Below are 22,190 nucleotides of genomic sequence, written 5' to 3' on the forward strand. Positions count from 1 at the left end.
TCAGACCGTAAAGAACTGGCCAGCAGTTTTTAAGGTCAGCCATTAACACTCAGGGTTTAACAGGCTACAGTAACTTTGGAAATAGAGTTCAGTTAGGCCCATGGCCTTCACCTGCCTGTAGCTTTTTCCTATCCCCCGCTTTTTCTCTCTCCAAACTACCCGACTTACAGAAGTTTATGTAAGGTGGCAATCTGTAGTGTTTATGAGGTTGTCCCCTCAGCATCTAGGGGGCTGAACACCAGCAGGGATTCTCCCAGGCAGGTGAAGCGGTGGGTGGGGGGTGCGGGAAGGGGACTGAAGCAAAGGAGCCCGACGGGGCGGGGCCAGGAGCACACTTCAGATTCCTGCAATCGTGTGCTTAGTGAAGCTTTACAACGCCTGTACCAAAGCATCCTCACGGGGTCACATTCGAGGTTCAGGCCCCAGCTTTTATCTCCGTGGCTCTCAGCTGATGTTTCCTGCCCCCATGGGCAGGGTCCTCAGAGCAGAAAAAAGGTTCTCTGTCCTGGCGGTAAAGGTAAGAACACTGCTAAGAGAATGTGGTGGCAGGTGCCGGAGCAGCAGGGTGATTGGAGAGGGGATAGGGTCCCACCATTCCCCCGTCACCTTCCGATACTTCACTAAAGCAATGATAGGTCGTTTTTCAGAGGGAGCCTTTAAAATTTAAATCAGACACATTAATTATAATTTTAATATAACAAATGTTATTAAAAGCAGCAATTCAAAACCATAAATCTTTCTGAAGGTGCACAGGGTTATAAGGTCAGTTGGCAGTAATGCAGCTATCGCCAGGTAGGAATGAAAGGCTGGGGCGTGGAGTCAGGGTGGCCTTTTGCCAGGCCTCACGCTGACCTCCCAGTGGGGAAGACCCTGTCTCCCTCCTCCCCCTCTTCCGGGCCAGAGCTTCTGGAGCTTGGGGAGAGGCGGCACAGGGGCACCAACAGGCCGTGTTCGTCCCGCACCTTCTCAGAAGCCTGGGAGCAGAGCCGGGAGGTTGCTGTGCTCTGGGGCCAGGCAGGAAGCCAGGGACTGGTTCTCAGTCCCACCCCACGGCTGAGCGGGGGCTGGCTTCTCAGCTTCTCTTCCACCCGGCCCCCGTCAGGGAGCATCAGTAGCACCAGCAGTGGGGCTGAGACGGGGGCAAGCTGGGCCCAACCAGCCATCCCTGCCTGGACCAGGCTGGGAAGCAGAGGAAGTGGGGGCTGCACCGCAGGTGAAGGCCCGCTTGAAAGGCACTGCTGGGGCCAGGATCTGAAGCAAGGGGCATCTGAGCGCTCTCAGCGACCCCCACCCCAAAGCCCACAGATGGGGGGTGGCCTAATAATGGAAAGACCAGCTCCAGGCTTGCAGCTGCCCCCTTCGCCTTGCTGCTGGCAGCCTCCAAAACCCAGCCAAGCCGGAGGCCGCGGCAGCAGTTGGCAAGGCTGGCCCCCATCTGGCACACCCCTCGCCCCAGTCAAGGCACTTCTTTCCAATCAAGTGAGTCAGTTTCTAATGCCTCCGGAAGCAGCAAAAATGAGGGGTCTCCTTCCCCTCCCATTTTTGATCTCCCTCCAGATGGGTCTGAGTTTTAACGTCGGTTCTAAGAACTCTACTCCCACTGACAAAAGGCTTCCCTTTTTTTGAGGGGATGTAATGACTCAGGCCCTTAAAAAAAAAAAAAAGTCCCAACCTGCCCCCAAAAGTGATTGTCAGTTTCAGAGCTGGGCAGGGGGTACGGAAGAAGGTGTGAGTCCCCCTGCTTCCCTCTCGGGCCCAGGCTGGTTCACCGGCCCGAGCTGGACGTTCACATTTCGTTGCAGCACGTGGCGCCCATAAGAGGGCCCAGGAAAAGCCAAGGGCAGGAGCCAGGCTGGCACCCAAAGGGATGTGTGGCTATGTGTGTGGTGTGTGTACACCTGGAGGCTGGGACCATGTGTGTGCCTGGAGGTGAGAGCGCACACACAGATGGAAGCGCGTGCGTGTGTGCGCGTGCGTGTGTGTGCACGTGCCCTCGGGCTGTGTGGCGTAGGAGGCAGAGGAGACAGTCCGAGATGTAGCAAGCAGGACACGGCTACCTCTCCTCATGCCTTCCGCCTGCAAGGCCAGGCCCCGCTCCACGGCAACAGAAAGGGAACGTGACCCGAGAAGGGAAAACGGGGTTCTCGGAAGCCGACACCGCAGCCTGCACCCCCTGCCTTCTGAAGCAGAGACCCAGCCTCCTCCTCCTCCTTGGATCCTGAGAGTCGCAGGGTCTCTGCCCTGCAGGCTTCCCAGAGGCGTTCTCCCACCCTCACCACCTCCTCCCTGGGACAGGAGGAGGGGTAGGAACGTGAGAGAGGAGCTCCACAAGGCCTCTTCTTACCCACCTTCACCCCGTCTTTCTCAAAGACTTCCGTCCTCCTCGTGTGGTCCCCGGGATGGGTCAGGTGTGAAGGATGTCCAGGGGAGGGCTGGGTGTGCAAATGCACACACCCAAAAGGGGAAAGGGAGGGGGACACACTGGGGAGCCAGGAGGGATGCTAACTTGGAGGGACAGGTGAACAGCTGGAGGGAGCATGTGGAGACAGCCGGCGGGACCGCAGAGACACGGGCGAAGGGGCGGTGAGCCTGAGGGCCCAGAGCAGACGGGGCAGCAGAGGCACAGGCGGGCAGGCAGAGCTCAGCCGGGCCCTCAACTCTGTCTTGTCCCTCCCTCCTGCAGCCTGGGGAGGACCGGGGAGCCTGTGGCTTCCACCACCTCTCCTTTGGTTTCCAGGGCTCCGGGCCTCCTTGGGGGGCTGGTCAGTAAGGGGTTGTCCCTTCCCACTCCACCAGGTACTGCACCTTGCCCTCTGGTGTGACCCTCCGAGCCAGCACCTGGTACTTCTCCCCACAAGCTAGCCGCCCCGCCGCGCCAAAATAGTTGGTGATGGACGACTTGAGGTGGGACAAGGACGAGTCGTCCTCACTGATGCTCTCAAACGTGTGGCTGTCGACGCCCTCGTCTGGCCGCTCGGGGCCTGAGGCCCCCTCTGCGCTGCTGTCCGAGGCGCAGCGTCCGCCCGGCTCGGCTGCCCGGCGCTTGGCCCGCAGTGGCACGTACGCTTTGGCTGCCAGCTTCCTCTTGCGGCTGCCCACCGTCCGTCTGCGTGGGGAGGGGGCGAGGCGGGGAGGATGGAAATGAGATGGGATCACCCCCACCAGTCCCTGTCCCTGAGCTCCACCGGCCCCATGCCCCAGGTAGCTCACTGAATCCTCATGGCAGCCCTGAGGAGACCCCAGAGGGGGAAAGTGCCAGCCGGGAGTGGCAGAGCCGGGACCCAACCCTAGCTGCGTCCATCTCCAGAGCCTCGCTCTTTTATACTGAGCTCAGCGCTGCCTGAGTCCAAGAAACAAACGTGTCTCCACTCCCCCCACCCCCACAGGGCAGAGGGGAGAGAAACTAAAGAAGAGTACACATTCACAGACACTTAGAGACCCAGATCCAAAGCACCAGTAAGAACCTAAGAAGCGAGAAGGACATGAAACCACAGAGGCGGCAGCAGAGAATGACACCCAGAGGTGTTTGGAGACGACGGACTTCGACGGGCATGATGCTTTTAATTCCCCTCTTGCAAGGGCCACGAGTGTCCTGAACACCGTTAAAGGAGCCTCGGTTGAGAGCAGGTCCGTGCGCTTTGCAGCACCCCCCTGCCCTTTGCTGTGAGGACCTGCTGTGGTGAAGCACGTGGTATCCTTCGCGAGGCTCCTGGGGACTCCTGTCCCCTCTCCCAGTCCTCACACTTTGCAGGAGAACATTTCCCCTCTCTGTCAGGCTCTGCTCCTTAAAGAAAGACCCCCAGCAGGCAGACACAGTTCAGACAGCCAAGAACCACGGCCAGGGACCTCACAGGCAGAGGCACAGATGTCACAGAATCCTGGCACATGACGGTCAGAGCCCGAGAACGGCAGAACCCGGATCTGAGACTGCCCAGCAAGAGGTGCCACACACACGGCAGCAGGTGAAGAGGAGTGGGAAAAAGCATCGGGTCTCAGACCCCGACGCCCACACGGACAGAAGGCCAGGTCCCGACACAGGAGCGCAGGGTGAGCCCCTCGTCACAGGTGGGGGTAGGGGCGCCGGGGCACTCACCTGGAGTCGTAGGAGAGGCTGGTGGAAGCAGAGCCAGAGGTGCTGGCGGCATCGGTGGAGTCCACGTCCGAGAAGAAGGTCTGGCCTGAGCTGGCGCTGAGGAGGAGGAGGGGTGAGCCTACGGCCAGCCCTCAGTGCCCCAGGGCTTTCCTGGGCATCTCTGGCCCCTCTGCCCGGCACCCTTCCTCTCGGCCGAGCCCCTTCCCCCCGAGCTGCCCGCCACCACAGCGGCAGGTGGGCCTCCTCCCCCATCCACTGCCTGCCCACCAAGCCTTCAAAGCCCCGGAGGCCACAGAGGGCTTCCCTGACCACCTCCCCGGTCGGCGACACAGCACTGTGACAACGAGAGACGATAAAGAGGGTTCTGAGTCTCCTAACAGCCAAGCCACAGAGGAGGCTCAGGGAGGTTAGAAAACTTTGCCAAAGTCACATAGCTGGCAGCTGGCAAGTAGGGGCTGGGGCCCAGGCCTCATTGACCGAAGTCCTTGCCCCCTCCTTCGTGCCTACAGGAGAGCCCGAGATAACCTTCAATAGTCAGGAGAATAAAACTGCTGGATGCGGCCCCACCCATAGGGGCACCGAGGACGAGGTGCCGTGGGGCAGAGGGAGCATCCGCCAGGGCCCGGGGAGGGTCAGGGGCGGCTCCGCAGAGGACCGTGAATGTGGGGTGACCACAGCAAGTCTGGTGCCAGGTGTGAAGCAGTGGGGAGAGGGGGGCAGGAGGTGTAGGGAGGGCTGGGCTCTGGGGGCTATCCCCGGGAGCCCCACAGGCCTCCGGGGGTGGGGGCGAGGTGTCAGGCTGAAAGCCCTGATGCAGAAAGACCCTTCCGGCAGCCTTCTGCAGTGCAGAGCCTTTAACTCAGCGACCCCAGGAGAGTGTCTCCATCCTCCAAGGCTGTGTTTCGCCCCCTGCAGGGCTGGGGGAACAGGGGGCATCTGTCTCCCTGCTCAGTTCTATTCCCGTCTCCAGAGCAGCCCTCTCTGCCGGGCCCCTCACTGTTACCTTTTTAAACTCTGGATCTCGTCCAGTGTGAAGTCAAATATGCTGGCCAGGTGGTGATTGGTGCTCCAGGCGGAGGTGAAGTCGCTCTGTGGACACAAGGGGCGGGGTCAGCCGGGAGCAGCACGCCCCGCCCCCAGCACACTTCTCCCCGCGGCCACGCCTGTCACTTCCTCTCTCTTCCGGTCCTGCCCGGGGAGGCGGGGCACGCCGGTGCCAGTCCTGACTGTCTCTAGGTGACTGCCCGACCGGCCCATCTGTGGGCTTCGGTTCCCTCCACTCAGAGGTGGGTAAGGACCCCTACCGAGCTTGACTCCCAGAGGTGTCAGCATGGCAGAAGGGAATGAGGATTCTGAAAGTCACTCAGGCGTGTCCGACTCTCTGTGACCCCACGGACTACACGTTCCATGGAATTCTCCAGGCCAGAATACTGGTGTGGGTAGCCTTTCCCTTCTCCAGGGGATCTTTCCCAGCCCAGGGATCAAACCCAGGTCTCCCACATGGCAGGCGGATTCTTTACCAGCTGAGCCACCAGGGAAGCCCGAGGATCGTGAAAGCGCCTTATAAACGGCCTGGGGAGATGTGAGGCACTGCTCATATTACTGCCCACAGCGAGGGCCCCAGCGTGGATGCAAGAGAGCTCCAGAGCCCTGGTTCCGGGCCGGGCTCTGCCACCGCCTGGGGTGTGACCTCAGCAGAGTCACTGCTCTCTGGGGCCTCAGTTTCCCCACCTGGACAGCGGGGCAAGGCTGCGACCCACCCTGGCCCAGCCCCGCTCTGGGTTCTCAGGAGAACTTGGGGAGACAAAGGAGGAGCACCTCCTTGTGTAACCAGCTGTCAGAGGAACCGGTTTTCTCCTTTCAGGGACGTGGGTGAGTCCCTGGGTCTGGGAGACCCGGTTTTCTGTGCCAGGATCCCTAGTGGGTGTGGCCCCTACGTGTGAAAGTGGAGAGTGAGAAAACGAGCAACTAACACTGGGGATAGCGTCTTCCAGCAAAAACTTTGATCTTTTTCTTCTATAAACTCGCCTTTTCTGCTGCTGGAATTCATGAGGCAACAAACTGTGGAGACAGAAAAAGGAGAGGGTAGCCCGGTCAGAGCCCGAAGGCCCAGGGGATGGGTGGGGTCAGCGTGGGGACAGGCTGTCCTTCCGGGGGAGCCCTGGGGAACTGGGGGCTGCAGGCGTGGGAGGTGGAGGCGGGTATGGTGGCACCGCTCCTCACCCAGGCGTCCAGGAGCTCTGCCCGCCACCCCCCAATGCCCGGGAAGCAGGGCTGGTCTCAGCCAGGAGCGCTGCTGCTGCTAAGTCACTGCAGTCGTGTCCGACTCTTGGTGACTTCATGGACCACAGCCCACCAGGCTCCCCTATCCATGAGGATTCTCTAGGCAAGAATACTGGAGTAGGTTGCCATGCCCTCCTCCAGGGGATCTTTCCCGATCCGGGAATCAAACCCGCATCTCTTCTGTCCCCGTGTTGGCAGGCAGGTTCTTTCCCACCAGCACCACCTGGGAAGAAGCCAGGAGCGCTAGGGACCCCTCCCCCACTCTCACTGCCCCTCGCCTCGCTGGCTTGGCCCTAAGCCAGCAAGACTGGGTCCCGGCTTCCCCTCCGAGCAAGGCCAGCGAGAGGCTGTGGTGGAGGCAGTGGGGCCTGGGTCAGGCCCCGGCCTAGCCACGGACTGGCCCACGAGGGCGCCTCCGGCTGGGACTAACTGGCCGGAGTCCTGCCCTCGCTCCCTCGGATGTCACCGCACAGCCCGTCGGAGGGGGCTGGCGCTGGAGCGGGGCGCAGAGAGCCCAAGGCCGGCCGCGGCCCCGCCCTGGGGTCCCGGGCACTGACCTGGGCTTGCTCTTCCCTCTCCTCCGCAGCTCGGAGGCGGCGCCGTGCTCGGGGGGCGCCAGGCCCTTGTCGGGCAGCAGCTTCCCGGGCGGGTTGGGTGGGACACGGATGCGCAGGCGGAAGATGCACTTCTTCTTCTTGATCTCCTTGCCGCAGAGGAACCTGGGGGTGGGCAGGGAGAGGAGAAAGCTCTGGAGCCTGTCCGTCCATCCTCCTGGGGAGGAGAGCCAAGTGTTAAAAACCTCCCTCTCTGCCTTCCCGGACCCAGCGCTAAAATCCAGAGCGGCCCGTGGAGACACTGAGTCCGCAAGGCCTGCGGGATCGGGGGCTCAGGTGGCTCCTCCCTGTCCTTCCTCATCTCGGGCGTCGCGCTCCTCTCCCCTTCTCTGCCTCAACCAGCCCCCGAGAGCTCGGCCTGCAGGACAGCCTCACCCCGCCCCCAGGGGACCCTTATGGTGGCAACACAGGGTTCCACAGCCCTGGAATCCGGAGAGCTCCTGCAGGCAGTGCCCTCACCCTTCTGTGACGGGCTGAGCTGCGTGGGGGCCTCAGAGGGGCCTCGCTGCAGTTTACCCCCAGGAGATTGCCCATGGAGAAGGCAAGAGGCCCCTTGTGCTCAGGCGTAGGTAGGGCTGTGTCCAGGCCCCAGAGTCGAAGAAGATGGAAGACAGAGTGGATAACCCTCTCTAGAGAGGCCTGGGGAGGTCTCACAGCAGTCAGGGACCGTGTCTTATTCGCTGTGGCCTCAGCACCTACACAGGGCTGACACAGTTCAACAGACAGTCGCTGATGGAGCAAATGGACGAAAGGGACTGAAGAGGGTCTGGGGTGAGGAGTGCGAGAAAAGCACTGGGGAGGGAAGCAAAGGGTTCAGAGTGGGTGGCACTCAGGAAATCACGCACAGGGCCCGTGGCGGAAGGTGTGGGCAGGATCTGATCATACCGGGCCCAGACTGCCGAGCTCAGGAGCTTGGGCACTCCCTGTGGTGGGGACATGTGTGTCCCAAGAGGAACTCAATAGTCCAGGTGGGAAGACACAGGCTGGGGACAGTTAGGAGGCTGCAGCCCACCCGAGATGATGAACCAAGGCCTCAGGGCCTGGCCCAGAACCCCAGATGGCTAGAGCAGGGGGGCAGCCCCCTATGGAGCTGAACCCAGCAGCAAAAAGGGTCAGGCTGCTGGAGTGCTCAGGGGAGGCATCCCAAAGAAGATGAGTACTCCCTGGACCTTGAAGGATGGGTGATGCAGTCACAGAGAAGCAGGGGGAGACCCAGATGGGAGCACAGCTGGTACGAGGGTAATGCGGCAGGAGGACACTTTACATACAGCCCATCAGTTCCCACCCCCCACCCCCACCCCCACCCCCACGCAGCACTCCGTCCTTCCCTGTACGCACCGGCTCTTGTAACTATTCAGTGCATTGAGGAGATGTGGGCCTCGGTCCGTCACAGGGGTGCTGGTGAGCTACGGGGGAGCAGGACAGTCAGACCCGGCACCTGGCCTCCGAGAAGTCCTCAGTCCCCGTCCCCTCCCTTCCCCTCAAGCCCTGGATGCTCTGAGTCCTCCAGGTGAGGACCACTGACTTGTTCCATGATCTCAGACAAGTCTTTTCACCTCTCTGACCTCACACCCCCATCTGTAAACGAGAATAACTCCTGTCGTAAATGTACCAAGAGCTTTAAAAATGTCCCTGCCCTTGACCCAATAATGGTGCTTCATGGATCCTATCGTACGGACACGACACACCAACAAAGTTTTATATACAAAAACGTTCACTGCAGCATGTTCCCAACGATGGGCAAATATGAAAAATGTGGGGAGAAAACTATGTGCCCAGCAGGACGGAGACAAGTAAATAAACTATGGAGAGAACCAATGCAGCCGTGGGAAATGTTGACAAAAACTCCCGTGATATGGAAAAGTATTTATGATATAATGCACGCTGAAAAACGTGACTTAAATTTGTATATGAGTCTGTTTTATATACAGGCTTCTTTATGTCTTAGATTCTACGCATAAGCGGCGTGTTTGTCTTTCTCTGCCTGACTTCGCTTAGTACGATATTCTCTGGATCCATGCATGCTGCACTGCACACGGGAATATTTCCATTCTTGACATTTGCACATCTTCTTACACCAACCATCCGCTGGTGGGCACTCGGGTTGTCCCTCTGCCTTGGCCATTGTGAACAGCGCTGCTATGATCACTGGGGCACATGTATCTTTTAAATTTAGCGTTTTCATGTTTTCTGAATATATGCCCAGGACTGGGATTGCTGGATCATATGGTGGCTCTGTTTTTAGTTTTTAAAGGAACTTCCACACTGGTTTTCATAGTGGCTGCACCAATTTACCTTCCCACAAACTTATGGTTGGGCTTCCCAGGTGGCACTATTGATAAAGAAACCTCCTGCCAACGCAGGAGGCATAAGAGTTCGATCCCTGGTTGGGAATATCCCTTGGAGGAGGGCATGGCAGCCCACTCCAGTCTCCTTGCCTGGAGAACCCCCTGCCATGAAGAATCCCTTCTTCATGGACAGAGAAGTCTGGTGGGCTACAGTCCATAGGGTTGCAAAGAGTCAGACACAACTGCAGGACTTAGCATGCATGCACACAAACTCACGGTTACCAAAGAGGAAAGGATGGGGGAGGGATAAATTAGGGACATTGGATTAACAGATACATATTACTATATATAAAACAGATAAGCAATAAGGATTTACTGTGCAGCACAGGGAACTATATTCAATACCTTGTAACAACCTAAAATGGAAAATAATCCGGAAATACATACATAAATTATAACAATCACTTTGCTGTCTATACCTGAAACTAATACAATATTTTAAATCAACTCTACTTCAATAAAAAACTGCAAATACCGTATAACCTCATGTAAAAAGAAAAACAGACGCAGAAGAAAGAACTGAACGATGTGTGCCTGTGCGCATTACTAATAGATGTCTCTGAGCGGCGTGATGCAGGCATATGGTTTTAAGTATACGTTCTTATACTTTTTGGTACTTTGAGAATTTTCTACCAGGCACATGTAGGACTTTTTTATGTATATAGATCAGAAAAAAAACTTGTTAAAAAAATATCAGCTCTACCTATCTTTTAGGGCTTGACATTAATAATATGTATGTCATTAATAAATTATCAAACACTGTAAATGAAGATGTTATTACATGAGGAACTTCTGCCAAGAATAAAGATTACTTTAAAAATCCCCGTTTCATGAAAGGATTTGGGCACTCAGTGAAGACGCCTCCCTCTGGATATGGTGGAGGGGGTCTGAGGGTGTCACGGAAGGCGGCATGGCCCTGCCAGGGAAGTGGTTGGGGAGGCCCTGGCTCAGCTCCAAAGCCGTACGGTCACCAGCAAGCGGCTCTCCACCTCTGAAATCCTGTAAGTCTCTGGTCTGTTACTGCACTTGGTGACTCCCAGCTCGCGGGACCCCTGGTGAATACCCCTGAGAATTCAGAGTACTCAGAGTACTCTGAATATGCTGCTATTCAGAGTACGGCCAGCAGGGGGCAGGCCCACTTCACTTTCCATCCTAGCCAGGTAATTTGGAGTGGGTCACTGCAGAGAGGCCTTCTCCAGCCAGACTTGACCCCCAGCTCCCTACAGATGAGTCGGTGAGGCCCTAAGCCACCTACTACCAAAGCCTGGGTCAGGAAGCCCCTTGCAGGGCCCAGGCTCAGAAGCCTGGACTCAGGAATACAGCAGTTCAAAGACTGGACCTTGGTACCCGCTCAGCAGCCCTCACAGACAGGCAGTGTTCTCGAAAAGCTGTGCTCAGAGACCCAGACTCTGGTTCTGCACTGTGTGACCCTGGGCACAGCCTTCACCCCTCTGGACTCAGGGCACCCCACTGTGGAGAGGATTCCCGCCATCCTCATCATGGCCCACGGCTGTGCATACCTTCCCAAGCTGCAGGAGCTCCCAGTGATGGTTAACGAAGGCCAGAATCTCCTCAAAGTCGAAGTACTTCTTCTTGCTCTGCACGCCCAGGTTGTAGAGGGCCAGGTGAACCACATCGACCCTGGGCAAGGGTGCACGGAGGTGGGGCCGGCGTGAGGCGGCAGCCTGAGCAGCCAGGGTCGCAACGCCCTGGACCCAGGCTGAAGGGCGGGGGCAAGGCTGGGACCTGGGGGCTGGAGGCAGAACTGTTCCCGGAGGGACGCAGAGGGGAGACACTGAGAGGGGCCAGGAGGGGCCTGGGCCAAGCCCCACCCTCTCACCATCGCAGGGGCAGCCTCTCAATGTACTCTGGGCCCTGGTTGCACACGGAGCAGAAGAACAGGTAGAACCTGTGGGGGTGAAAAGGGGCCCAGTGGTAGGAGGGGCTCTGCCATCCCACCCTAGTCCTGCACCCTCGCCCCCGACCTACTGTTCACAGTCAGCACTGTCTTCATCTCCTCCTCCGAGGGGACAAAGATGGGATAGAACAGGGACCAAGAACTGTTCCCCCACCCCTTCCAACCGCTACCTCAAACCCTTTCCCAAACAGCATTGCCCTGGACTGTGGCTGAGCTCAGAGGGAGCCACACACGGCTGGGCTGCAGGGGCCACCTCTTCCCCTCTGCCTGAGAGAGAGACAGAGACAGACACAGACACACACACGTGCACACGTGCACGCACGCACACCTACTTTAGTCGCAAACCTCATGAGGCACCAACCAAGACACGCACAGTATCTGGTTTGACACACATACACCTTCCACTAGCTTAGCCCCCTTGTTAGAGGCCAGATCAAGTCATCCATCCCCGCTGTGGCTCCTCCAACAATCCTGGGCAGGGGTGGGGCAGGCCTGTGTCTCTCCCGCTTCCCAGACCCTTGAAGAGACTGGGGCTTGGGAAAGGCAGGGCTTTGTCTAAGGTCCCCCGCAAGTCAGTGGAGACTGGGGATGTGGTTCAGCTGGTCCCTCTACGGGGAAGACCTCCCAACCCTGAGCAGCCTCCGTAGACAGGAGGCTACGCTGTCCCAGAGCCCAGGGTTCTGAGGTCTGGCAGGCAATCTGAAGGAGTTGCTGTAGCCTCTGCCCCCATCCCCCGCCACAACCCCGAGGCTGAGTCGGACCAGACAAGCACCTACCGGTCACCGAACATCATGGGCTCATTGAGACACTGGGTGCAGGCCTCGTGGAACCACTGCCTGCAGCGGTAACACTGCAGCATCCGCAGGTACCATCTGGAGAGCCAGAGGAGCCAGGGTCAGCCAGGCCCGCACTCCCAGCCAGGAATCGGCCTCAGCAACCTTCCCCAACACAAACTTGCCCTCCAGCGGGGGAAAGGGAAGAGAACTCACAGTTACCAAGCCCTGGGCTGTGCCAGGGGAGGCCCGAGCAGCAGGACATAACATGGTATCATTTGCTCTACCCAGTTGGTCAAACACGGGCCTCTGTTCCCATTTTACAGATAGCTTGTTCAAGGTTGCTCAGGAGGCAAGGGGTGGAGAGTGACTCAGATCCTAGCCTCCTGACTCCAGAGCCCATGCTCTTTGTCACCCACTGGAGCCCTCTTCTCGGGTCTGTGCCCCACACGTTGCTTCCCAAGCACCACTGATGGGCAAAGGTTTGCCCAGGGCATTTCATGGGAAAATAAAGGTCCTGTGAGCCCCTCACCTGAGGCTGTATCCATCCTGTTAAAACCATTCAACAACTACTCACTGAATAAGAATGAAAACCAAAAAAGGTATTTTCTTAACTAACACACTTGACAGGTGTGGTCCATGGACCACCTGCGTCAGAATCACCTGGAGTCTAGGTTAAAATGCAGAAGATTCCTGGACCTGTTCCAGGTCTACTCAATCTTGGGGCAGCCCCAGGGAGATGCATATTTGACAATCGCCCGAGCAACTCTGCCCTGTAAGCATTGAGAACCACCACCTCAGTGCTGCAAAGGTCTCTATAAGTATGTCTCCACCTGTAATCCCAAAGGCCACAACACCCACAGAAGGTGATGGGCCAAGGTTATTAATCTCACTTGAGAGATGAAGCACTTCATGTGATTTGCCCAAATCACCCAGCTAGGTCGTAAGCACGGCCTTCAGACCCCCAGGGCTTGTCAGCAGAACTGGGGGCTGAGACTCAGGGCTTCAGGGCGCCCTGTGGGCTGTTCCCTGCAAGCAGAGGTTCCATCTCTCACTCCTGTGGTTCTTCCCACAAGGTTGGTGCAGTCAACCCAAGGGAACCGGCTCAATCACCCACAGCTACACGCAGGCCCAGGCCACAAGAAGAATCAAAGAAAGGCTCCTGTTCTATAGTCAGGGTGAGAACACCCTCCAAAGTTCCTCACACATGCCCAGCCCTGCTTGCACACCTCCAGGGAAAAGGACCTTCATCTCTCACCAGCAACCTGTTTCACTGCTTCTGATGATGGAAAGGTTTATCCAAACGTCCATGCACCAACAGGAAGAGCTCACATTTATTAAGTGCTTGCCAAGTGCCAGGCACTGTGTGAGCCTTTACATGAATGATCTAAATCACGCTCTACTCACAACCCCCAAGCCACGGGACAGCTATCATGAGAACGGAGCTCAGGGACAGCATAGCTGTAAGGGGCTGGGAGAACGTGGACACTCGGGACCAGGCTGTTAACCGCTGTTCGACACTTCCTTCTCTTCCATGGAGCCCCAAGAAAACCTCCACCCCCAGCGCCCCCCCTCCCCCTAGTGCTAGCCTCTGGCTCTCCAGAGCCTGTGGGAGGCTGCGGGCTCCTCTCTGGGGGTCCGGCTACCCCAGCCAGCCTCGCCCATGCCTCCCTGGAGCCCCGCCCACCAGGGAGACCACGCCCATCGGGGAGGCCCCGCCCCGCCGCGCCGCGCCCCGCCGCCTTACTCTCCAGGACCGCCGCAGTAGCAGTAGCACTGCTGCTGGTTGGTGCGGTGGGGGGAGTCCCACTCGAGCTCCTCGGGCTGGTAGGACAGCACCATCTTCACGGCCTGCAGCGTCCTGGCGATGGCGCCCTTCTTCAGCGCACCGCCTTTCTGCGGGGAGATGAGGGCCCGAGTCACCCCCCGGGGGTCCCGGTTGGGCCACACGTGGATCCCCATCAAAGCTATCAAGGTTGATGCCGGACCAGGTGGGACAAGCGTTTCCAATGTAGTCAGAAACGCACGGAGCCTTTTCTCATCGATCTCAGATCCAGCCTCTCTCTATCCCCAGGGATCTGCATTTTCAGTAGTATTAACAGGAATAAGCACAATAAAAGTCACCAGAGCCAATATGTATCGACAGTGGGCACTTACATGGGTTTTTCTGTTACTAGCAAAGCGCTATTTGTTGGGGGCCTCCTACACCTGACACCAAACCTGCATCCATTTAGCAGCGGACGAAACAGGCTCAGGGAGGCTAAGGAACCGGGCCAAGGGCATACAGCCGGTAAGTGGCAGCCGCTGTCGGCCTCCAAAGCCAGGCGCTAGGACCAGGAGTCAGGCCTGAGTCCAGACAGTCTCTGGGCTTCCAGACTGGACGGGTGCGGGGAGGGGGGGCAAGGTGGGAAGAATGGAGGGCTCACCCGCACAGCCAGCGCGAAGATGCAGCGTCGGCAGAACCAAGGTGTGAGCAGGGGCCGGTCGGCACTGCCCGCTATGGGGATGTGGCACTGCTGGTGGTAACCTAGGAGCGGGGCAAAGGAGGGCGGTGAGTGCCCACGAGGGAGCAGCGGCCCCAGGCTGGGGAGGGCGGCAGCGAGTGCTGGGAGCCGTGTGCCTGCCAGCTGCCAGGGTACTTACTGGCTGGCACAGCAGCCAAGCTGGGGTCCAAGCAGGCCACCCAAAGCTGGCATGGGCCCCGTGCGGGAAGCACACAGGGTCTGACTTCAGCCTCTGTGCTCCATCTCTGCTACCCATCCTCTCCACCTGCAAAGCGCCTAACTTCCCTCACTTTCCAGAAGCCCCAGCTCTCCCCCAGGATCACCTCCCTGGGCCCCCATTCCCAGAGACTGGCCGCCTTGTCACTCTGCCCCGCCAAGAGAAAGAGGAAGCCGGCTGAGGCCCCGAGGATCGGACGTGGAGTGAGTCCCAAGCCAGCGGGGGCCGGGGACCCCCAGGTCTGGTCACACTTACCCAGGCCGCACTTCCCACAGATGAGGATCTCATTCAGGGGCCCTGATGTCTTCCCCAGGCAGATGTTGCACTTGGGCTCCTCCCCTGGAACACCAGCTGAAAGAAAGGCACCCTGCGTGGTCAGCTTGGGTTCATGGGAATGACCCACGGTCTTAAAACCAGGCGCCGCGCCTCTGGGTCTGAGTGTTGGGCTCCAGAGGCCGACTCACTGAGCCTCTCCAACCATGCTGAGCTGCCTGTGACCAGCACCCCATTCTAAAGATGGGGAAAACTGAGGTTCAGAGCAGTTAAGTCCCTTGCTCAGCTAGAAAGCAGAAGGGGGATTCAAATCCACCACTGTTTGACATCAACTTGTTTGATTTTTGTTTTGTTTTGGCCACACCTCAAGGCATGCAGGATCTTAGTTCCCCAGCCAGGGATTGAACCCACACCCCCTGCATTGAAAGCCCAGAGTGTTAACCACTGGACCACTAAAGTGAAGTCGCTCAGTCGTGTACGACTCTTTGCGACCCCATGGACTGTAGCCTATCAGACTCCTCCGTCCATGGGATTTTCCAGGCAAGAGTGCTGGAGTGGATTGCCATTTCCTTCTCCAGGGGATCTTCCTAACTCAGGAATTGAACCCGGGTTTCCTGCATTGCAGGCAGACGCTTTACTGTCTGAGGCACCAGGGGATGCTCCTAACTAGACCACTAGGGAAGTCCCAAATAATTTTTCTTTTAGTATTTATTTATTTGGATATGCAGGGTCTTAGTTGCAGCATGTAGGATTTTTTAATACTCATTGTGGCAAAGGTTCTCTTTTAGTTGAGGCATGTCAGATCTAGTTCCCCGACCAGGGATTGAACCTGGGCCCCCTGCATTGGGAGCACAGAGTCTTAGCCACCGGACCGCCAGGGAAATCCCCCAAATCATTTGTTCTTTTGACAATACCATTCTGCCTCTCCTGCTTAATTTAACTTGACTTGTTAAAGTTTTTATGTTAAATAACTTTTAAACATTTTTTATTATTGCATAATAATAAAGTTATAACGAAACTCCATGTTCTTATCAACAGTCACGAATTCACAGCCAGTCTTGTTTTGACTATATTCCCACCCACTACCCCTCCTGTTTTGTTGTGAATCAAGCCCCAAATACCCAATCATTTTCCATAAATATTTCAGTAGGCATCTCTGAAAGATTATACTTTCCTAAAGAAAAAAAAAAAACTAGTACCTTTATGGAACCCAAATATTAAAAATAATTTCTTAGTATCATCAACAAATTCAGCGTTCACATTTCAAATTGTCTCAATGGTCCATAACAATTTTAAGTTTGTTCAATTGCTGTTGAAGAATAAACATGTGTTTGTGTGTGAAGGGTTTGAATGAATAAAGTATGTTTTCATGTGTGTTTCAGTCTCATTTCCCTCAGCAGATGGAAAGTTCCGTAAGGACACAAAAGGTATCTGTTCATCTGTGTCCCCAGGACCTCACGTGGGTGTGGCACATCACATGTGTTCATGACCTGTTTGTTGAATAAATGGTCTCTTGCCTCTTATTCCTGAATATGATCCCAGGAAAATATAGCAGTTACTTAAAAAATGAAAAGTTTGAATCTCAGGAATTCATGTAAACTCGCATTCATTTGATTAGAAAAGGAAATAACAGGTTGGCTTATTATAGTAACTGTGTTACTCTCCATTCCTTTACTACTTATTAGATACTAAATGACCTTTTGCCAGTTGACAGCAGTTATATTTCTTAAGAGCATCAAGAGCACCGTGGTCTCAGCAAGTCTCCACTGGCTTAATGAAGCCGTGGGTCGGCACCTACAGCAAGCTCAGCCTTGTGCTCTCACCGGGTGGACGCAGAGGGCCCGACCTCCGTGAGGAGCAGTGATCTGGGGTCCACGCAGCTCCTCCGCTGAGCACTGCCGCACCTTCTTGGTGCCCGGCACACTCACGGTTTGCTAAGGTGAACTGTCTTTCCTCATCAGCTGGCTCCTTCTGCTTTCGATAAGCAGGCAGCCCAGGAGAGGAGCCCCTCATTGCTTTGGATCTTGAAACAGTACATTTAGGGTGAGAAGGGCCTGGAGAAGCATCAGTCTGCATTAGCCACAACATCTTGGAGAAAAAGGCACCCTGGAAACTCTTCTAACTGGCTGGGTCCTGTGGTCTTTGCTTGGCAAGCTCCTGAAATCATCTCTCAAGGTAACAGATTCTTCAGAAACTGACTCCCTGTAACTCCACACCACTGGTGGTGCTGTAGTTGCTAAGTCGTGTCCGACTCTGAGACCCCATGGGCTGCAGCCTGCCAGGCTCCTCTGTCCATGGGATTTCCCAGGCAAGAATACTGGAGCAGGTTGCCGTTCCCTTCTCCAGGGGATCGTCCTGACCTAGGGATCAAACTCGTATGGCCTGTGTCTCCTGCATTGCAGATGGATTCCTTACTGCTGAGCCATCGGGGAAGCCTGGTCCAAGGCGGGCTCCAAACCCTGTCTCTTCCTCACATACCACCATGTCAGTCCTCCTGTTAGAGCATAAATGGTAAAAAGGTCTGTTCTCACACGGTAACTCATTGGGAGTGGCTGCCTGGTGCTCCATGTTGAAAATGAGTGCTCTGATTGATCAGTGATGTCTGTCACGCACATGGCAGGGGAGAACGGTGGCAAGAATGCCCCCAGTTCGTCATCTCTGTAAGACAGTGTCAGCCGTCTGAGGGCAGGGATGATACCCAACCCAGCTCCCTTTCAGCCCTGGAAACGGGCCCAGCTCCATCCCGCTACGTCATCATCACGCTGCCTGCTCCAGGCTTGGTGGGTCTCTCCCCCATGGAGAGAGCTGCCTCCTTGTTTTTTAACATGCTGATAGAGGACACTGTGCTTACACCGAAAGGTTTCAATTCCGATTGCCTGGGCCCCTTCTGTTCCTAGCCCCAGAGGGACCCAGAGCTTTGGGCAGCCGGGAAATACACACAGGCCTGGGACACAACCCTGCTCCCACCCCTCCTCAAGCTGCCTTCTCCATCTGCCTGCCTCCCTCGTGAGGGATGAATGCTCAAGAGGATGACAGGTGTCATAAATGAGTTCTCGTGTAAACGTACAACTGGTAATCTCCAAGGACATGGCCAGATGCCGGAAGTTACGAGACAGAAGGAGAGCAGGAAGAAAATGGAGGCAGAAGAGGAGAGTGGGGCAGGGGTGAGGAGTCAGCAATACTCACCATGCTGTATGTCCTTCCATAAGACCCAGTATTTGGAATTATCTTCAAAAGTTACGAGGCAGCTCTGCTTAGAACTGCTGACCTGGAGCAGAGAAAGGGAGGAGCAGGGTGAGACGGTAGCTGGGGAAAAGCCACTTGAACATGGTCTTCCTCTCCCATCTCTGCCCCCACAGGGCAGAGAGATCAGACTCCCTCCTTGTGCTCCAAGAATCCGCCTGCAATGCAGGAGACCTGGGTTCGATCCCTGGGTTGGGAAGAGCCCCTGAAGGAGGGCATGGCAACCCACTCCAGTATTCTGGCCTAGAGAATTCCACGGACTGGAATAGTCCATGGGGTCACAAAGAGTCACTCTGTGCTCCAAAAAGTAGAGCCAGGCCAGAAGGAGAACGGCGGTCCTGAAGGCTGTGCACGCCCACTCCCTGGAATTGGGCAGCGAGAGGCTAGGTGACGGCAACTTGGTGGGAATACCGAGGCCAGATGATCTCTCCAACCTGATTTTGTTTTGTAGGCTCACAGAGCACTTGTCTAAAGATGTCCTTAGGTGCCCTAAGGATGGCACCTGCTTTTGCAGGCTCCACCTCCTTCCACTTTCAGCTTTGGAGCAGGAGAGCACAGCAGGAATCTGCCAGCAATCTCCCATCCTCCACCCCTGGTCTGAGGCTGGCACCAGGAATGAGCAGAGAGATGCTGAGCCTGGGGAACTGGGGCCAGGGAGGAAGGGTTTACCCTCTTGATCTTTCCGAGATAATACAGTCCATCTGTCCACCGGCACAGCACATACTGGCCCTCCGTCAGCTTGGACATCAGGTCTTTGAAGTTGTTCTTGGCTTTTGCCAGGGCCCCCTTGTTAGGGAGGTGGCTGGTGGCACCATAGGAGTCCCGAGTCCCTGGGTCCAGAGCTCGATTCTCCATCAGCTTCCACTGACACTGGAAGAGAAAGGAACAGGGTTTCTACTCCTTACTTCAGGAGAGAGGGGAGAGAGGAAAGCAGCTACCATTTATGTAACCTGTGCTGTGCCAGATGCTTTTATCATCTCACTGGATTCTCGTGACAACCTGTGAGGTTGTCACTGTTATTCCCATTTTACAGGTCAGGAAACTGAAGTCTGGCAAGGGGAAGCGGCTCTGGGTTCAGAGGCAGAGCCATGGTCCTTAACCAGGTGAGCCGATTCGCTACTCTGCACTTGCTCCACCCCTACCACGCAACCTTGTACAGAGAACGGCTCTTTCAGCCAACCACAGAGCAAAATCCCCCTGCCCAGGTGTGTATGAGGCAGATCTGAACCATACCCCGTGGCTTTGGAGCCAGAGGTTTTATCCCTAAAGCAAACACACCCTGTGTTTTCTGAGTGGAGGGCCTTCTCCAGGAGAGCAGTGGGGGGTTTTCAGACCCCTGCTCCCTCCCGAGAGCTAGCTGGAGAAAACTCACCTAGAAAGGAAAACTCCTGGTGGCTTATGAACTGGTATAGACTTGGCCATCTGGGTCTTCTGTAATCTCCTTTTCTGTTCTCAGTTATGGGATGATTTAATGGAAACCAATTCTGGGACATTTAAACTCACTTATGCTTTTACTCAGATGCAAATTGGCTCCAAGCAGTGAAGTCATCGCCATGCCAGCCTCTCTACATCTGTCTCTCCCCATCCTATGAAACCCACTGCTCCTGCTGCTTTCCCACTTCTGCTAGCAGTTCTGCTCTGGTCCCCAGAACACCCCAGCATCTTTGACTTCTCCAACCGATGAGTTGCCTGCCACAAGCAGCCAACTTCAAGCACAGTGATTTTTGGCTTCCTCTTGTCCATCTCCCTGGCCTGGTCTGAGTTCAGGCCTCATCTTGCCCGGGCCATTCATTCAATAACTGTTTCATGCTCACTCAGCTGCTGGGCACCTGGGATGCAGAATGGTACCACCTAGGCACAGCCCTAAACAGGCCACTCCCTGTCTTCCTGCCTCCCCACCAGACTCCTCACCAGGGGCAACAATTCCCATCTTCTTCTCCCAGAAACCTTCTGTGGTTCCCCAAAGCCTTCAGTGGCATTCAAAGTCCCCCACCCCAAGGCCCCCTCCTCCTCAATCTGGGCTCACCTGGCTCCAGGCGGCTCCACACTCTCCACTAAGCACAGCCCCCTCTGCTCCCTGCACCCACTATTCCAGTCCCCTCCTTCTCTGCCCAGGCGCTGGGCACCTGGTGTTATGATTACCTGTAGATTACAGGGAGACAGTCGTGTGTTTTTCCGTGTGAGTGCGTGTGTGCTCCTGTGAGACGGTGTTTGATGTCTACAGCTTTGTGGCAGTGAGTATAGGAAACAGAGCACATGTGTGTGCATGTCAAGGGCCCCGGGGCACGCAGGGCATTGCTGGGGTCTTCGCTCTCCAGATGGTGGCGCGGCCGCATCCTCTTCCCTCCACCCGCCCCCCCACCCCCCAATTCGTCCCTCCTCTCCAGGGCACAGCGCACAGGCGCTGGGCAGGGTGTGCGGTCCAAATCTCTGCCTTCTCCCTGCCACCTGGCTGCCGAGCGCTGCAAGGTCCTGCCCCGCCGGGCCTGGCCCGGGCCCGCGGCAGGTTCACAAACTGACACTTCCTCCCCCGCCGCGCCGTTGGGAGCAGGCCCAGTCGCCGCACCCCCCTCCCTGACCGGGCGGGGGCCCTCGGGTGGCGGGCCCCCCCTCCACCCGCGCCTCCATCCTCCCGGAGCGGGCCCCCGCGGGCTGTGATTGGCTGATTCAAACCCATCTGCAAAGAAATGCCTGTTTGCGGGTTCTCGTCGGCGTCCAGTTCAAATCCGCGGCACCCGGAGCGCGGGGCCGGGCGGGGGCAGGAAGCGAGGATGATTCATGCGCCGGGGCCTCTCCCAGGGCGGCCGTTGGCTTTTTAAAAAGGGTGTTCGGGAGGGGAAAACGCTTGCAGAAGGACCCCCCTTCGGGTTCAAGCGCTCTGATCTTCAATCGCTCCGACGCCAGGCCTCCCCCCATCCCCATCCTGCTGCAGCCTGACTTCGGACGTGAGCAAAATCCCAAACGGCCCCGTCGGTCTCCAGGCCCGTCCCCCCACCGAACAGGAAAAGTAAAGATTTGGGGCACGGGAAGAGCGACCTGTCACACACGCCCCCCCCCCCCAAAGGCTCGGGAACCCGGGCGGGGCTCCCGCCGCCCCACAGACACCGTTCACCCCTCTCCACCACCCCGCGCCCCCCCAGGCGTGCATCTCCCCAGGACTCCAAACCCCCCTCCCGGCCCCGAGGCGTTTGACCCGCCAAAGTCCAGGGAAACTTCCAAAAGAGGGATGACTGCAGGGAGAGGCGAGAGTGGCGAGGAGTCCCCGGCCGGGGCCGGCCGCCTGCAGCGCTGAACTTACCGCGAGGCTGCGTGTCCGCCGGTCCCACTTGGAGTCTGGCCACCAGGCGCATCGGCGGCGGAGGCGGCTGCGCTCGGCCCGCGGCTGCCCGGCCGAGTGTCCGCCCGTGGGGCCGGGGTCGGGGTCTCGGCGGGGGCGGGGCGGGGCGGGGGCGCCGGGGGGAGGAGGGGGGCCGGAGGAGGAGGAGGGAGGGGCCCGGGCGCTCAGGAAGGGGCCCCCCGGGCGCGGGGCGCCATCTTTTTCGCGTTTTCCCGCGAATTATTGACGTCCCGCTTATGTAATTAGCGGGGGCCGCGCCGGCCTCGCCATTGGAGCCCGCGGTCGCGGGGCCCCGCCGCACCGCCCGCCCGCCGGCTCGCCCGCTCCCGCCCCCGGGCCGCCCCCGCGCCGCGCCCCGGCCCCCGCCCCCGCCCCCGCGGGCGCGCATCCTCCGCCACCGCGCGCCCGGCGCAGACACGCGGCGCGGGCGCACACGGACGCGGGGCCCCGGCACGGCCCCTCGGCGGAGGCGCGCGCGCGGCGCCCGGGGCCGGCACACACTTGTTGAGGAAACCCAGCTCTGCGCGCCGGGCGCAGACGTCAGCCGGCGGGGACACACAGCGGGGAGGTGCGGAGGCGCAGGGACG

General features: G+C 57.5%; 1 protein-coding gene across 3 annotated transcripts; it reads right to left on the reverse strand.

Moving 5' to 3' along the window:
- Positions 1 to 668: 668 nt before the first annotated feature.
- Positions 669 to 21,714, reverse strand: PHF19 (PHD finger protein 19). Of its 3 annotated transcripts, none has more exons than XM_061426687.1 (15): positions 21,565 to 21,714; positions 18,936 to 19,136; positions 18,210 to 18,291; positions 15,006 to 15,101; positions 14,456 to 14,556; positions 13,777 to 13,925; positions 12,033 to 12,128; positions 11,179 to 11,247; positions 10,859 to 10,979; positions 8,329 to 8,396; positions 6,934 to 7,095; positions 6,067 to 6,154; positions 5,097 to 5,182; positions 4,094 to 4,189; positions 669 to 3,106 (listed from the first exon to the last, which is right to left on the reverse strand). In XM_061426687.1, exons 2-15 carry the CDS (start codon positions 19,119 to 19,121, stop codon positions 2,764 to 2,766), a joined length of 1,743 nt encoding a protein of 580 aa, XP_061282671.1. In that variant the 5' UTR covers positions 19,122 to 19,136; positions 21,565 to 21,714; the 3' UTR covers positions 669 to 2,763. The 3 variants fall into 3 exon arrangements, with proteins under 3 accessions (XP_061282671.1, XP_061282669.1, XP_061282670.1); XM_061426685.1 differs by lacking the exon at positions 21,565 to 21,714 and adding an exon at positions 20,409 to 20,627; XM_061426686.1 differs by lacking the exon at positions 21,565 to 21,714 and adding an exon at positions 19,639 to 20,497.
- Between the last annotated feature and the right edge of the window lie 476 nt (positions 21,715 to 22,190).

The sequence above is a fragment of the Bos javanicus genome, chromosome 8 (assembly GCF_032452875.1).
Source record: "Bos javanicus breed banteng chromosome 8, ARS-OSU_banteng_1.0, whole genome shotgun sequence".
NCBI lineage: Eukaryota > Metazoa > Chordata > Mammalia > Artiodactyla > Bovidae > Bos > Bos javanicus.